This window comes from Gallus gallus, chromosome 5, assembly GCF_016699485.2.
Source record: "Gallus gallus isolate bGalGal1 chromosome 5, bGalGal1.mat.broiler.GRCg7b, whole genome shotgun sequence".
Lineage (NCBI taxonomy): Eukaryota > Metazoa > Chordata > Aves > Galliformes > Phasianidae > Gallus > Gallus gallus.
Window position 1 is genome coordinate 11,651,520 of NC_052536.1, and position 12,088 is coordinate 11,663,607.

The 12,088-nt window shown below is 36.1% G+C and overlaps 1 protein-coding gene across 1 annotated transcript in view; it reads left to right on the forward strand.

Annotated features, from left to right (window-relative positions):
• OTOG (otogelin) overlaps nucleotides 1-12,088 on the forward strand; it is a 92,765-nt gene that overhangs the window by 41,475 nt on the left and 39,202 nt on the right. Inside the window, exons 27-33 of the mRNA XM_025151290.3 lie at nucleotides 177-323; nucleotides 913-1,032; nucleotides 1,564-1,680; nucleotides 3,048-3,204; nucleotides 4,165-4,191; nucleotides 6,810-6,977; nucleotides 8,868-9,146. Of these exons, the coding sequence (XP_025007058.2) occupies nucleotides 177-323; nucleotides 913-1,032; nucleotides 1,564-1,680; nucleotides 3,048-3,204; nucleotides 4,165-4,191; nucleotides 6,810-6,977; nucleotides 8,868-9,146 (1,015 nt within the window). The remainder of the gene's footprint in view (nucleotides 1-176; nucleotides 324-912; nucleotides 1,033-1,563; nucleotides 1,681-3,047; nucleotides 3,205-4,164; nucleotides 4,192-6,809; nucleotides 6,978-8,867; nucleotides 9,147-12,088) is intronic.

Consider the following 12,088-nt stretch of genomic DNA (forward strand, 5'->3'; position numbering starts at 1 on the left):
ATTCAACACTGCTTATGGTCAAAATCCAGAGCACTTCAATTTAGGCATTTATTCCTGCAGTTCTGGGACTTGTAACTATCTGTGTCATTTGTTTCACTGTATGTTTCAGTTCCTCTCAAATGACTATTTTGTGAAGATGTTACATTTTAAGCTGCCTTTTTTTTTATTTTGAACAGAGCTCATCTAGTTACATGGACAAACTACAGAAAATACAGTTATGGAAAGCTGGGTTTTTCACTGTTGTTCACTTTCCTGATGAACACATCACTATTCTTTGGGATCAGAGAACAACAGTTCATGTACAGATGGGTCATCAGTGGCAGGTAAGGGAAAGTCACCACTCTTAATGCCATTTCTTTGCAGAGTTTGTGTTAGTCTTAAGTTTATGCTATAATTGTTTCGTAGAATAGACAACGTGTCATGAATCCTATAGGAACTTGGTGGCAGACTCAGAAGTATTCAGCTGCCTTGTCAATTAAACTAACCATTCTTATTTGCAGTCTTTATTCACTTTTTATTGTCTAACTTCTGTACCAGCAGAAACAAATACATTGGGGGTAACATTCTTCTTCAGTATTCATTTCCTATGTGACTGAAGCAGAGGTTATTTTGCTGCACGTTGCTAGCAAACAGGTCACTTCTGAACAAAACATCAGCCCTGTTCTCAGAGGCTCAGTGATAGTTAGTCTAAAAGAAATAATACTGATGTTACTGACAAAATTTCCCACAGTTTTATCATTACAAATAGCTGAACTTCTTAGGCTCAGAAAGTGGTGAAAATGTGTTGAGTCCTGACACATTTTGACAGAGCAACTGAAGACAAAAACAGAAAAAGCATGTTTTGAAAACAGTTGTGACTGGTAGTGTTTTATATTATGTAGGAAAATGATTGCTTTTGTTTTTGTTTTCCAGGGTGAATTGACTGGATTGTGTGGAAATTTTGATTTGAAAACAATAAATGAATTGAGGACTCCAGATAATTTTGAATTAACAAACTCACAAGAATTTGGAAACAGCTGGACAGCTGTAGAGGTACATAGGAAAACAAATGTATTTGCCTATGGATTTTGAACATTTGCATCATACAGTTTATCTAGAATGAAATCAGAAGTTGCTGGAAATCTCAGTCAAGCAGCAGTACAAAATTCACAGCCTATGGTTCTTAAAGATATCATAATCCATTAAACAGAATGAAGTAATCACTTTTCTCTACACTTTGGTATTGTGTAAAAAGAATGTAGTGTAGTATTCTTCATCTACAGCTGGTTTTTTTTAAGAGGTTTTTTGAACAGCAGCATAAACATTTCCATAGTTATTCAATGTATATATGTTATTTAACTTAGTTTCACATGTTGTAAAGTTAAATACTCAACTTTTTTCTTATGTCCAGTGGTATTCACAGAGACTTTCATTCTTGGCAGTTAGAGTAAAAAGACCTGATTTCTAGACTTTCTAATGCTAGTTATCCAAGTGATCTTTGTCACCTATGTGAATGAGCAGTTCAAGTGAGTAAGGACAACAGATTAGGACTGTTTCTTCCCTTGATTTTACTTTCTCGTTAAGTGTGTTGACAGGTCTGACATTCAGAATCCATGCAGTTTGAATCCACTGAGAGAGCCATTTGCAAAGAAGGAATGTGGAATACTGTTTAGTGAAGCATTTGAAGCTTGCCATCCAGTGGTGAGTTGTAGTCACGTGTAGAAAGATGTGAAAGTCATTGTCTTACTGGAGATAAACTGCTCTTCAGCTCAAATCACTTTACATCTTCCCCTAATTTTCCACATCAGAATCTTTTTGATTACTATAGCAATAAAGAACATGAAGAAAGTCTGAGCCATCCCTATTTAACCCTAAAATGGGAATATTTAATTAGATCTGTCACAAGGACTACCTACAGTTAGCTGACTTACACAGAAATCTGTTTGTTAGTGCCACATAATACCACTTTGGTATCACTTTGCATTCAACTATGTGGTTATTCCCCTTTACAATTAATGGAAAAATTATATGCAGTCTGTTACTTATTTTTTCATTCAGAGCATAATTTGAATAACTGTAATGACTTGCTTTATATTACTCAAATGTAGTATAGCATATATGTTTTATAGGCATGTTTAAGTAAATTCATAGCTTCTTCTAGGCAGTATCAGATGTGGAGAGCCTCATTCCCGGAAATTGCATGCATCTTCTCACGTAAGCAACTGCTTAATGAAAATAAATAAGCCATGCAACTTGTTCTGACAGTCAACAGGTTTGGGTTTAGTTCAAGAATAAAGAGAACTGATTTTACAGAGCTAGGTGTTATATGGAAAATAATATATTCCAGGATATTCAGAGGTTGAGACTTAAGTGCATGCAATAAAAACTTAGAGTGGTTTCTAAGGAGGAGGGAAATTCTGTAGGAAAGGCAATCAGGAATCTTGCAGGGTTATTCTGCGTTATATTATTTTGGAGGAAAAATGGAAGCTGATGTTGTGCTAATGTAACATTGGATTAGTCAACTGTGTAAGATATCAGCTGAATTACTCATAAGTGTATAGGTATTACAGTGTAAGTCCACGTAGAATGTATTACAATTCAATCAGCAAATCAACATTGACAATTTTCTTTGAAATTTTGTTCCTTAAGACAATATGCCAAAGTAATCTGAGGGGGAAAGTAGTGACTAATTGTCCCATTAAGTTTTCTAATTATATGAAGAGAATGAACCACTCATGGAGAGTTTTCCATCTACTTTATTATTTCCTATGCTTTATGTATATATAACTTATTAATGCTTTTGAGATATATTTTCTTGTGGTCAGTTGAGTCTCTTACTTAAGATTCTAAGAAGCTTATGGTTTAAATATTACAAAACCATGCAAAAGCATCTCACAAGCATCTGAGTGTAAATTTTGTGTTCTAATAATCTATTTCTCTTGTATTTAATGCAGACATTTAAAGCCTTTAATGCTTAAAAGTCTTATGTTAAAATTTTGAAGGAATCACATCTTTGTGTTGAGATGATTGTTGCCTGTCTACATGAATATTTTCTTATATATCTCTAGATTGATGTCACTTGGTTTTACTCAAACTGCTTGGCAGATACATGTGGTTGTAACCAGGGAGGTGACTGTGAATGTTTCTGTACAAGTGTATCAGCATATGCCCATCAGTGCTGCCAGCACGGAGTTTCTGTAGACTGGAGGACTCCTAGAGTGTGTCGTAAGTTTACTTAACTAGCACAGCCACTGCTTACTGTTGTATTTCTGAGATCTAGACCTGAGAAATCAAACACACTGTGTTGCCTGGGGATGTGGATTGCGAAGCCACACTATTAGAACTGATGTGAGAATGAGCTGCTTGGGGAATAAGAAAACAAGCAAGTTCCTCTTACCGATCTCCATGTTCATTTTTTTTGTCTAGCTAGATGGTGTGCTTCTTTTGTATTGCTGGTGGACACTTAATTTTTCTTCCTTGTCCCATGTATGACAAAGTCATGGAAAATCAATATTTATGGATATGGTATGCAGGGCATCCCTCAGACTGAAGTTAGGCAGTTAACAGATCGTGTAACTGTCATCTTCAGTAGAACTGTACTTATTAAGCAGATCTCGATAACACAGATGTGGCTTAGTGCTGCCCCTGGAGTATGTATGGAAGATAAGCCTTTTTCTATGGCACCTGGGTCACGTGCTTGGTGGAAGAGTTACTACCTGAAGGCTGTAATGGAAGAGGGCAAGAAAGAAAAAATAGGAGGAAAAAACAATCATTTTTCTAATTTTGCAGTTGCTCAGAGAGCATGCATTGTGACTGAAGTTAAACAGGAAATTTGTTGTAGAGCAAGTGGTATACTCAGTTTTTATAGAAATGTGCATGTGTTATTAATGAGAATAGAAAGACAGCAAAGCTTAGTCTTAAACACTAGAGGTCGCAAAAAGACAACTATGGGAATGTGAGCTTAGTATTTCTTGCTAGAAAATAATATTTAAATTGGTATAATTTAAACAAGAATTTTATTAAGGTAGTCAAATAAAAATTTGGCTGTAAATGTTAGAGTAAGTTGTTATGCATGATCTAACTTGACCGAGCAGTTGGCTTAGACCTTAACCGGTAAATAATAGTGGAAAAGCTGTTAATATGCGGAATGCCCACAACTTTTTTTCCTTTCTTTCTATTTTTCAGCTTATGACTGTGAATATTTCAACAAAGGTAAGTCTTAAAGGACCTGATAAAATGTCAGTAAAATCTTTGGCTTCTTTATACCAAAGATTATCTCTATATTACTCATTGCAGTTTGTGTGAAAATGCTGTGTTGATGAAAACAGTTGCAAATGATAAATTATTTAAATAACCTAAATTCTGTTTTACAGGTTCATTTTTTTCCAATAGCTTGTAGGTTCATATCCTTTTAATGTTGATCATGTGTCTTTCCCAAAAGTCTGTTTTACTTAGTTGCTTTGTATTTATGGGTAATGATTAAATACTTAAACCATTAAGTTGATTTATATAATCCATTCAATGGTACTAGTGGCAATATGCTTAAAGGCTTACTGCAGTCCAGAATTGACAACTGTTAGTTCTGTCAAACCAGTCAACTCCTGTGCAGCCTCCAGAGGGAGCTAGTTACGAAGAGAACTCAGCTTTCTGCGGTGCGGAATAACTTATCGATTTACGTATGTCTGACCTAGCCTTACATTCTTAAGCAACTAGTTCTGTTGCTTATTAGAAATGATCTCTCAGAGGTGTAAAATTGGTATACAGAGCATGAGTAAAAAGTCAGTTGTTAATCTGTGCTGTACTACTGTGGAAGTTCTGGAATCTCTATGCAGACTGTTTCAAAGTTACATTGAGAATGTCTGTGTTGTTCCATATGGCAGAGATCTAAGCAATGCAAGCCAACCTGATACGAGGAGCAAACAGGGTTCTTGCTGTTTATTCTATAATTCCTTTTTGTCAAGCTCATGGAGAAATCTGTATTTAGATCATCTGTGATGTTTTGGTCCTCTGTTAGGCTTCATATTGCAACAACTTACCCTGATAAAGATCCTGGGGAGGAATTGAGACTTAAGGAACATGTCAGGTCCAAATTAAATGGCCAAAAAAAAAAAAAAAAAACCCACCCTTTTCTGGTACACAGATGGCTGAAAAGATTTCGAATTGATTAAAATTAATAGTATTAAAATTAACAGTATAGCAATAGTATAGTGGAATTTAAGCTAAATCACTATTTAAGCCTTGAAATAAAGTGCAGTTAAATGAGATGATTGCAGTTCTAAATTTTTATAGTTTTGTCTTATAAATGCAAACTGAGACTAAGTGATCTCCTTGCTGTTACAACAGATTGGAAGCACAGTGCCCCTAACATCTGTGGTTGTATTATGTGCTAGTAGTGAAAACAAGGTGGATGGTAACAGATATAAAGTGTGGTATTAGTTTTCCTACTGAATTCGTGTTGATAAAAATTTGTTGATATACCGGAGAGTTGTACATGTGACAAGCTTGCAGTAAACATGGTTATCATACACTTCTTCCTGTTGTTTGCTAATCCAGCTCATCAGTATTCACCATAGGATGCTCCAGAGTGGCCAATGAGGGGGGGAAAATGCTATCTCTATGCTAAATATTTTCTTTTCTACCTGAAATGCATTAGCACTGCCAAAAAGTGCTTAGTTCTGGGAACAGGAAGGTTAAGAAATGGTCTTAGAGCAGAGAGAGGTTTTGTGTATGTAACTTCGTCGTGAATTCAGAGTGAAGTAGTTCACTTCAGTCTGGTTCACTTTGGTAAGGGGGCATTCTCTGATTGCTGTAGTTTCTCATGTTTTGAATAGGAGAAGTACCTAAAATTTATATGTATGATAATATTTCTGGAGTAATAGATGCTTTAAGTCATTTTAAAAATGCTTCTCAGTTCCTTGTAATGAAGGTAAAGCTTGTGTCCTAATGGGCCATGTGTTCATACCATTTGCAGCCTCCTTAGGATTTCTAAAGTCTCAGTAACTTTTACTACCAGGAGGAGTCAGAATACAAGAGGAAGCTTCAGTCTGTAGTTCCTATTTCTAACCTGTTTGAACTAAATTTGAGGATCAGTAGTCTTAGCAGCAGTTATCAGTTCAGAGGTTCTGGGAGAGTTCTAGCTTAGATGGATGCTTGCTGTGTGATGGTTTGTGGGTAAAACAGCAGTGAGGTAAAATGCTCAGGTATGGGTTTTTAACAGAGGAGTTTATAAAAACCATCTCAAAATACTGTGAACTTCAGTCTAACTCAAGTAGTGCAGCTTTTTGAGATATGTGAGATTATTTCACATTTTTGGCTTTTTTACTTAGAGGTAAAATTTGTCCTTTCCTGTTCTAGTAATGTTGATTTCTTCTTGTCATGCTTCCTAGTACTATGTTTGTATCTCTGCTGTTCTAAGAGTCATTAGATACTTGATGACAATAAGCTGTTTCTTGCAAAATGCCTCACATTTTAGACACTAACACAATTGGCTTTAAACAGCAGTAAGAAGTGGTAGAAACATACAAATAAATGATTTATGTCCAGGTAATCTGTAAAAACACTCATTATTTCTGAAGTGAATAACTGAGGACTCAGCTAACTTAGAAACTGAAGTGGATAAGAAGAAGGGAAAGGAAAAGTTGATGAGTCTCTAGAATTGAAGATAGGTAGTTTTGAGAGCAAATACTTTCTAGAAGAGTGGTTTTTTTTTGTCATTAACAAATGGCACCTGGAGTTTTCAGCTGTAGTTTCTCTCTATATCATAATATTTAGGACTGAAGCACTTGTGGCACTTGGCATGAAAGGTAATTCTGACTTCTTTTTCTCAACAGCTCTGGGAAAGGGCCCATACAAACTTCTCAGCTACATCAATGGAGAATTTGTAATGGCAGCAAAACTGGCGAATGGCTTTGTTTTCCCAGTGAGAGAAGATGATATCACTCCTGAACACATAGTGGGCTTTATGCTTACTTCAGGACTTTATAAACCCAAAGCACACGGTAAAGTGGTTGTAATGTAGGGGCTAAGCCAAAGCATGTTCTATCCTTTAATACTTGCCTTACATCTAAGTATAGAGCTTGGTTAAAAAAATCTTTTCTCTTCATCTAACTCCGCACCTAAATGTCTGCTAAAATTTCCATTTGACTACTTTTAATTACATGATTTTATCTTTATGAACAGATACTTCTATTTGTTACACAACAGTCTCTCCCTAACTACAACTTTCACAAACATCACAATCAGTATTGTAGCCAGTGCCTCAGATGTGTTGCCCCCTCCACTTTTCCTCTGGCACATCTGGGAGGGGTGATATAAGAAAAGTACTCCTACCTCACTTAGCCACCATCATGTACTTTCTACTGCTATATACAGAGATGGCCATTGGCTCTTACCTGAGCTAAAGGTATGTTCTGAATCTGTCTACTTCACATCCTGAATTAGGTTTCTCAGTGAATGAATCTTGTTTATTCAGCAGACAAAATAAATCTTGCACACCTTCAGACAGGTATAAAATGCTTTATAAGAATATATTCAGCACTCTGTGACAATGATTAAATGCTGTAGTAATCTGCATACCCAATTTTACTGCCCCCAGACCTCTCAAGCCTCAGTGAAATTTTATTACAGATCAGGAATTTGGACAGTCTGAGTGGGGCTGTCTTTTGTGTAATCAGAAAAAATGAATGTAGGTCAGTTGAAAAAGCAAGCATTTGATTAACTGTTGCCTGTAGAAGTGACATGGGAGCTCATGTAATAGAGTATCCAGGGCCAGACTGCTTTTATTAGTCATAGTTTTGAGACACTTGTACTCTGAATTTGTTTTAGGTTTGGAAAGTGAAGGTCACTCAGTGTTCTACTCATATAAGATCTCTCTCTCAAAATAGAACTTAACAACTGGATTTTGTTCCTTATAGTCCTGATTAGGAGAATGGAATTTCATTTTTTGGGGGCATAGAGGAATTTGTAAAATCAATGCAGTAATTTTCATATTTTTCATACTCATATTATCTGTGTTCTTGGTTGTTTGTTCATCTCCCCCAAAATGAATGGATTTCATCTGTTTAAGACAAATCACACAGTGGAAAGTTTTGTGTCTATAAATCTATAAATTATAGTGACTGTCTCATTACTTTCCAATCACTTACATCTATTTAAAAAGATACTCTTGTGTTTTTCAATTAAGTCATAGTTTTTATACTCAGAAAAGAATCTTCCAGAATTGTTATACAAGAATATAAAGTATCTGTTTAGTAGAGATAATTTGTTTTCTGTGCCTCTTTTTTAAATTTTTCCAAGAAATGCTATCTGGGCCTGGCAGGTTAGTTGATTTAACAGTAGTTTGGCTGCCTTCAGCAGAAGAGCATAATTTACAGCAAAATAGAATGAAGTAATTCTGTGTGTAATAGATGCCTGTAACAGGCTCAAAATCTGCCACTCTGCAATTGATTGTGCAGGGGCTTGCTTGAAATCAACAGTACTGTTTTAAGGGTAAGGTATCATATGCGGGTATGTTTGCCAGAAGACAGACTTTGCTGTTAACACTGGTGGGGGGAAGGCTAGAGAGCTGGCTGCTTAGAGATCCAGACACAAAGCTGCAAGCTGAATGCAAGATTTTTGAATTTATTTTTAATGCGAGGCTGAGCTCTTGAGCTAGGCACTTCTGCTTGCAAACATTACAGATTATTTTGTAATCTGTAGTGAATTCAGAAAAATAAACATTAATCAATCTAGGGTTCTGTAATAAATATATAGAATATTTCCTTAAATTTTGACTATTTTTATTGATAAGGCCAATGCTGTTTACATTGCTCATGCTACTGATAGCAGTGATGTTACATTTGAATGAGTTTAGATTATTAAAGCACATAAATGAGTCCTCTGTTTTTCAGATTCCAACTTGGTTTCGTTTGAAGCAGCTGAGAGACCTAATTATTTTCTTCAGTTGTCCTCCAGTAATACCCTTGTTCTTTCTAAATGGGAAAAAAGTGAAGAGTTTCACAACAAATCAACATTCATTATCCACAAGAATACGTGGCTTTCAGGATATAGTTCCTTTGAGTCATTTGCGAAACCAGGATACTTCATCCACATCTCAATGTCTTCAGTTGAGCTTTTGAAGTACCATCATTCAGAGGAGTTCAGACTGTCAATACTTCTAGAACTTGTAGGTAGGTAATTAAATTTATATTTTACTAACAGCAGTCTGCTCCCTACGGAAATACAGGCCAAAAACTATTGGTGCTTTAAGAGGTGATGAAATTCCTTTTCCCCAGCATAACTGGAAGCTGTTGTAAATCTGTTTGTGACATTCTTCCTCAAAATCTTCTTTGAGCTCTGTAGTGAGGATGTGATTGTTTTCTTGTCATGAGTCATTAACTATCCTCATGACTTCACTGTATTTGCCAATGGTTTTGGATAGTAATATTTATTAGTGGGCCATATTTACTTTGTGGTTTGCAAGTAAATTCTTAAGGAACAGAAAATTTATTCGGTTGAATGATTTCATACAGAGAATAGAAAGAAATGAATACCTGTCTAAAAGGTAAGGTCTGTGCATGATGTTTTTATCTTCTTTCCCTCTGATAGTCACCGAAAGAGTTTTCAGTACAGTGAGTTCTCATTGCAAACTTTGTGGCAGCCATATTAGAGGTCATGCCATCCAATGTGAAAGACACTGCCTGAAGATTGCATTCCTCAAATCCTGCATTTCCCCTGAAAAGCAACTTTAGCTTTACTCAGGTTCCCACTCTCAAAAGCTCTGCCTTTTCAGATATTAACTGTTAGCATTTCAAGTGCAGTGGACATAGGGGCCTCTTCTTGGGGATCTAGTTGTCTGTTCCCCTAAAGTTTATTGGACTGCTACAGCTCCTGAATATGCAATGGAGATTGCTGTGAGACTTTAGTCTCTACCTTCTGGAGAGAATCCTATTCCTATAACTGTAGTCACATTCCACTGAAGTGTAAAGATCAGAACTGTAGGCAACATTTTTAGGACCCTTTGTAGTAGCTGGATGCAGAAGTTGCTCCAGTAAGAACCAGTGACTAATGCCATACATTTAGAAGTCAATAATGATCAAACTCTGCTGTTTTTAGATTAGTAAGGAAAAACATACTCTTAAACTCTAGAGAACCATGTACTTGAAGTGAAGGTGGTGTTAAAGATCAAGAGTGAGACACAGGAATTTATATTGTCCTGTAAAGCAAAAACACAGCAGATCATCTATAAAACTATCATTTGCTTTATTGTCGGTTTGGGTTGATACATCAGATATTTTTATTGTATCTATATGACTTTATTTATGAACCTCGATATCAACTACTAATTGCTGGATCCACTGGCCTTTATGTGGTATGTAAAGTTCTCAAATCATCACAACTATTATTTTTATGTTCTAATGCTTTCTATTTTGTTGCAACTTTAAATGTAATGGCAATTAGTTTGTTGGGATAGCAGAAGTATTTTAAAGGTGTTCTTGGTAATAGGGCTTTTTTAAATCAGTTCATCATTCTCTGAAATCAAAACTGTTTTAGAAAAAAACAAAGAACAGAAGTGAAATATTTTAAGAAATGAATCATTGCCTGGCTGTGTTTTATAGTGATCAGTTTGAATCTCTTGGCACAGGCAAATCTGAAGCAAGCACTGACTTCTGTGACAGAAGAGGCCAACTGTATGCCTCATGGAGCTTCTTGTTATCAAAACATTGAATTAAAGTGTTAATGGTAGCATTGTGAATCTGCCGCTGTTTTGTGGTGCATTATGATGACAGCCTAATGCAGCTGTTGACTGGCACACTCCAACTTCTGAAAAAATGACAGATTTTGTCATTGCCAAATGCCTGTCGTCTCTTGACAAATGCTTGTAATTGCAGAGCTGTTGAGGTTTTTGAACAGCAGAGCTGAGCCTGTTACTGGGACATTCGTACAACATTTAAAGCAAAGAACTTTTTTTGGATGTACCAAAAATATCTCCTTTAGTCTTTTATCTCTGAGACAGGAATGAAGAAGGTTAAGACATGTTCCAATTCTCAGTGGTCATCCATTAACACAGAGTGGTATATCTTTTCAAGTGTGAAGTCTTTACCATTCAGTCGTTATAGCAAAAAATCTTATCTATGCCAGTGGAAAACTAAAACAATTCACCTCAGCAAGTGGGATCAGATCAAATGATCAAGAGGCATTTCATTAATCACCACATCCGAGGGCTTGGGTTTCAGAATTTTATAAGCAGAGAAACACAGGGCTTGAATCTTTCTCCAGTGTACGTTCACAAGGCCCAGGCTGCTGATGTAGGGTAATTACGTGGTCTAAAAATACAGCAGCATTTGTTTTAGTTAATGGAAAAGTTACACCAGCTTCAGAGTGAGCAGGCAAAGGCATATTGGGTTTCCTGCTGACTATTGTAAATGCTTTGCATATTAGATCAGAAACTCTTGAACTGGGGACAGCTATTCCTCTGGAATCAGAGGATAAGTATCGGGAGCAGAATAATAGGCCCAGTAAATCCCCTTGGCCAGAAAGTTCCTCATGAGACTTCTTCATGCACTGTGACGCACATTCAAAAGGAAGAATTTTAAATGACATGATCGTCACAGCAATAGATACATGGTCATTGAAAGTCAGCTGATGAGTCACTTTTTTCAGTTTCATAGCAATAAATGTTGTCACTATAAATTAGGCAGACAAGATGGGCTAAAACTGGAAAGTGTTTTCTAGGTATAGTCAATTCAGTTTTTAAATTGAGAAGTTTTCATTATAATCAGATTTCTTCGACCTCCTCTTCCCACAAACATTTGAGAGTTTGAGTTGATAACTGAATGTGACTATCTAGAGTATGTGTATTCACAAGAAAATACACTTTACCTTTTATGCAGGGTTTTTTTAACCACCAATGAATTGTTACACATTCAGCTGGAAGAATACACTTAGTCTTAGCAGATGAACAGAGACAGAAATGTTGTGTAAGAGCTGTCAATTCACATTTGAAATCAGTAAAGGAAGTTAGGAGGAAGTAGGAAACTGATGTTTTTACACATATACCTGTAGTTTCCTTACCTTTTTTTAATCATATGCTCAAGCTAGTTGACTTTTGCCATTCATAGAGTGCTAATAA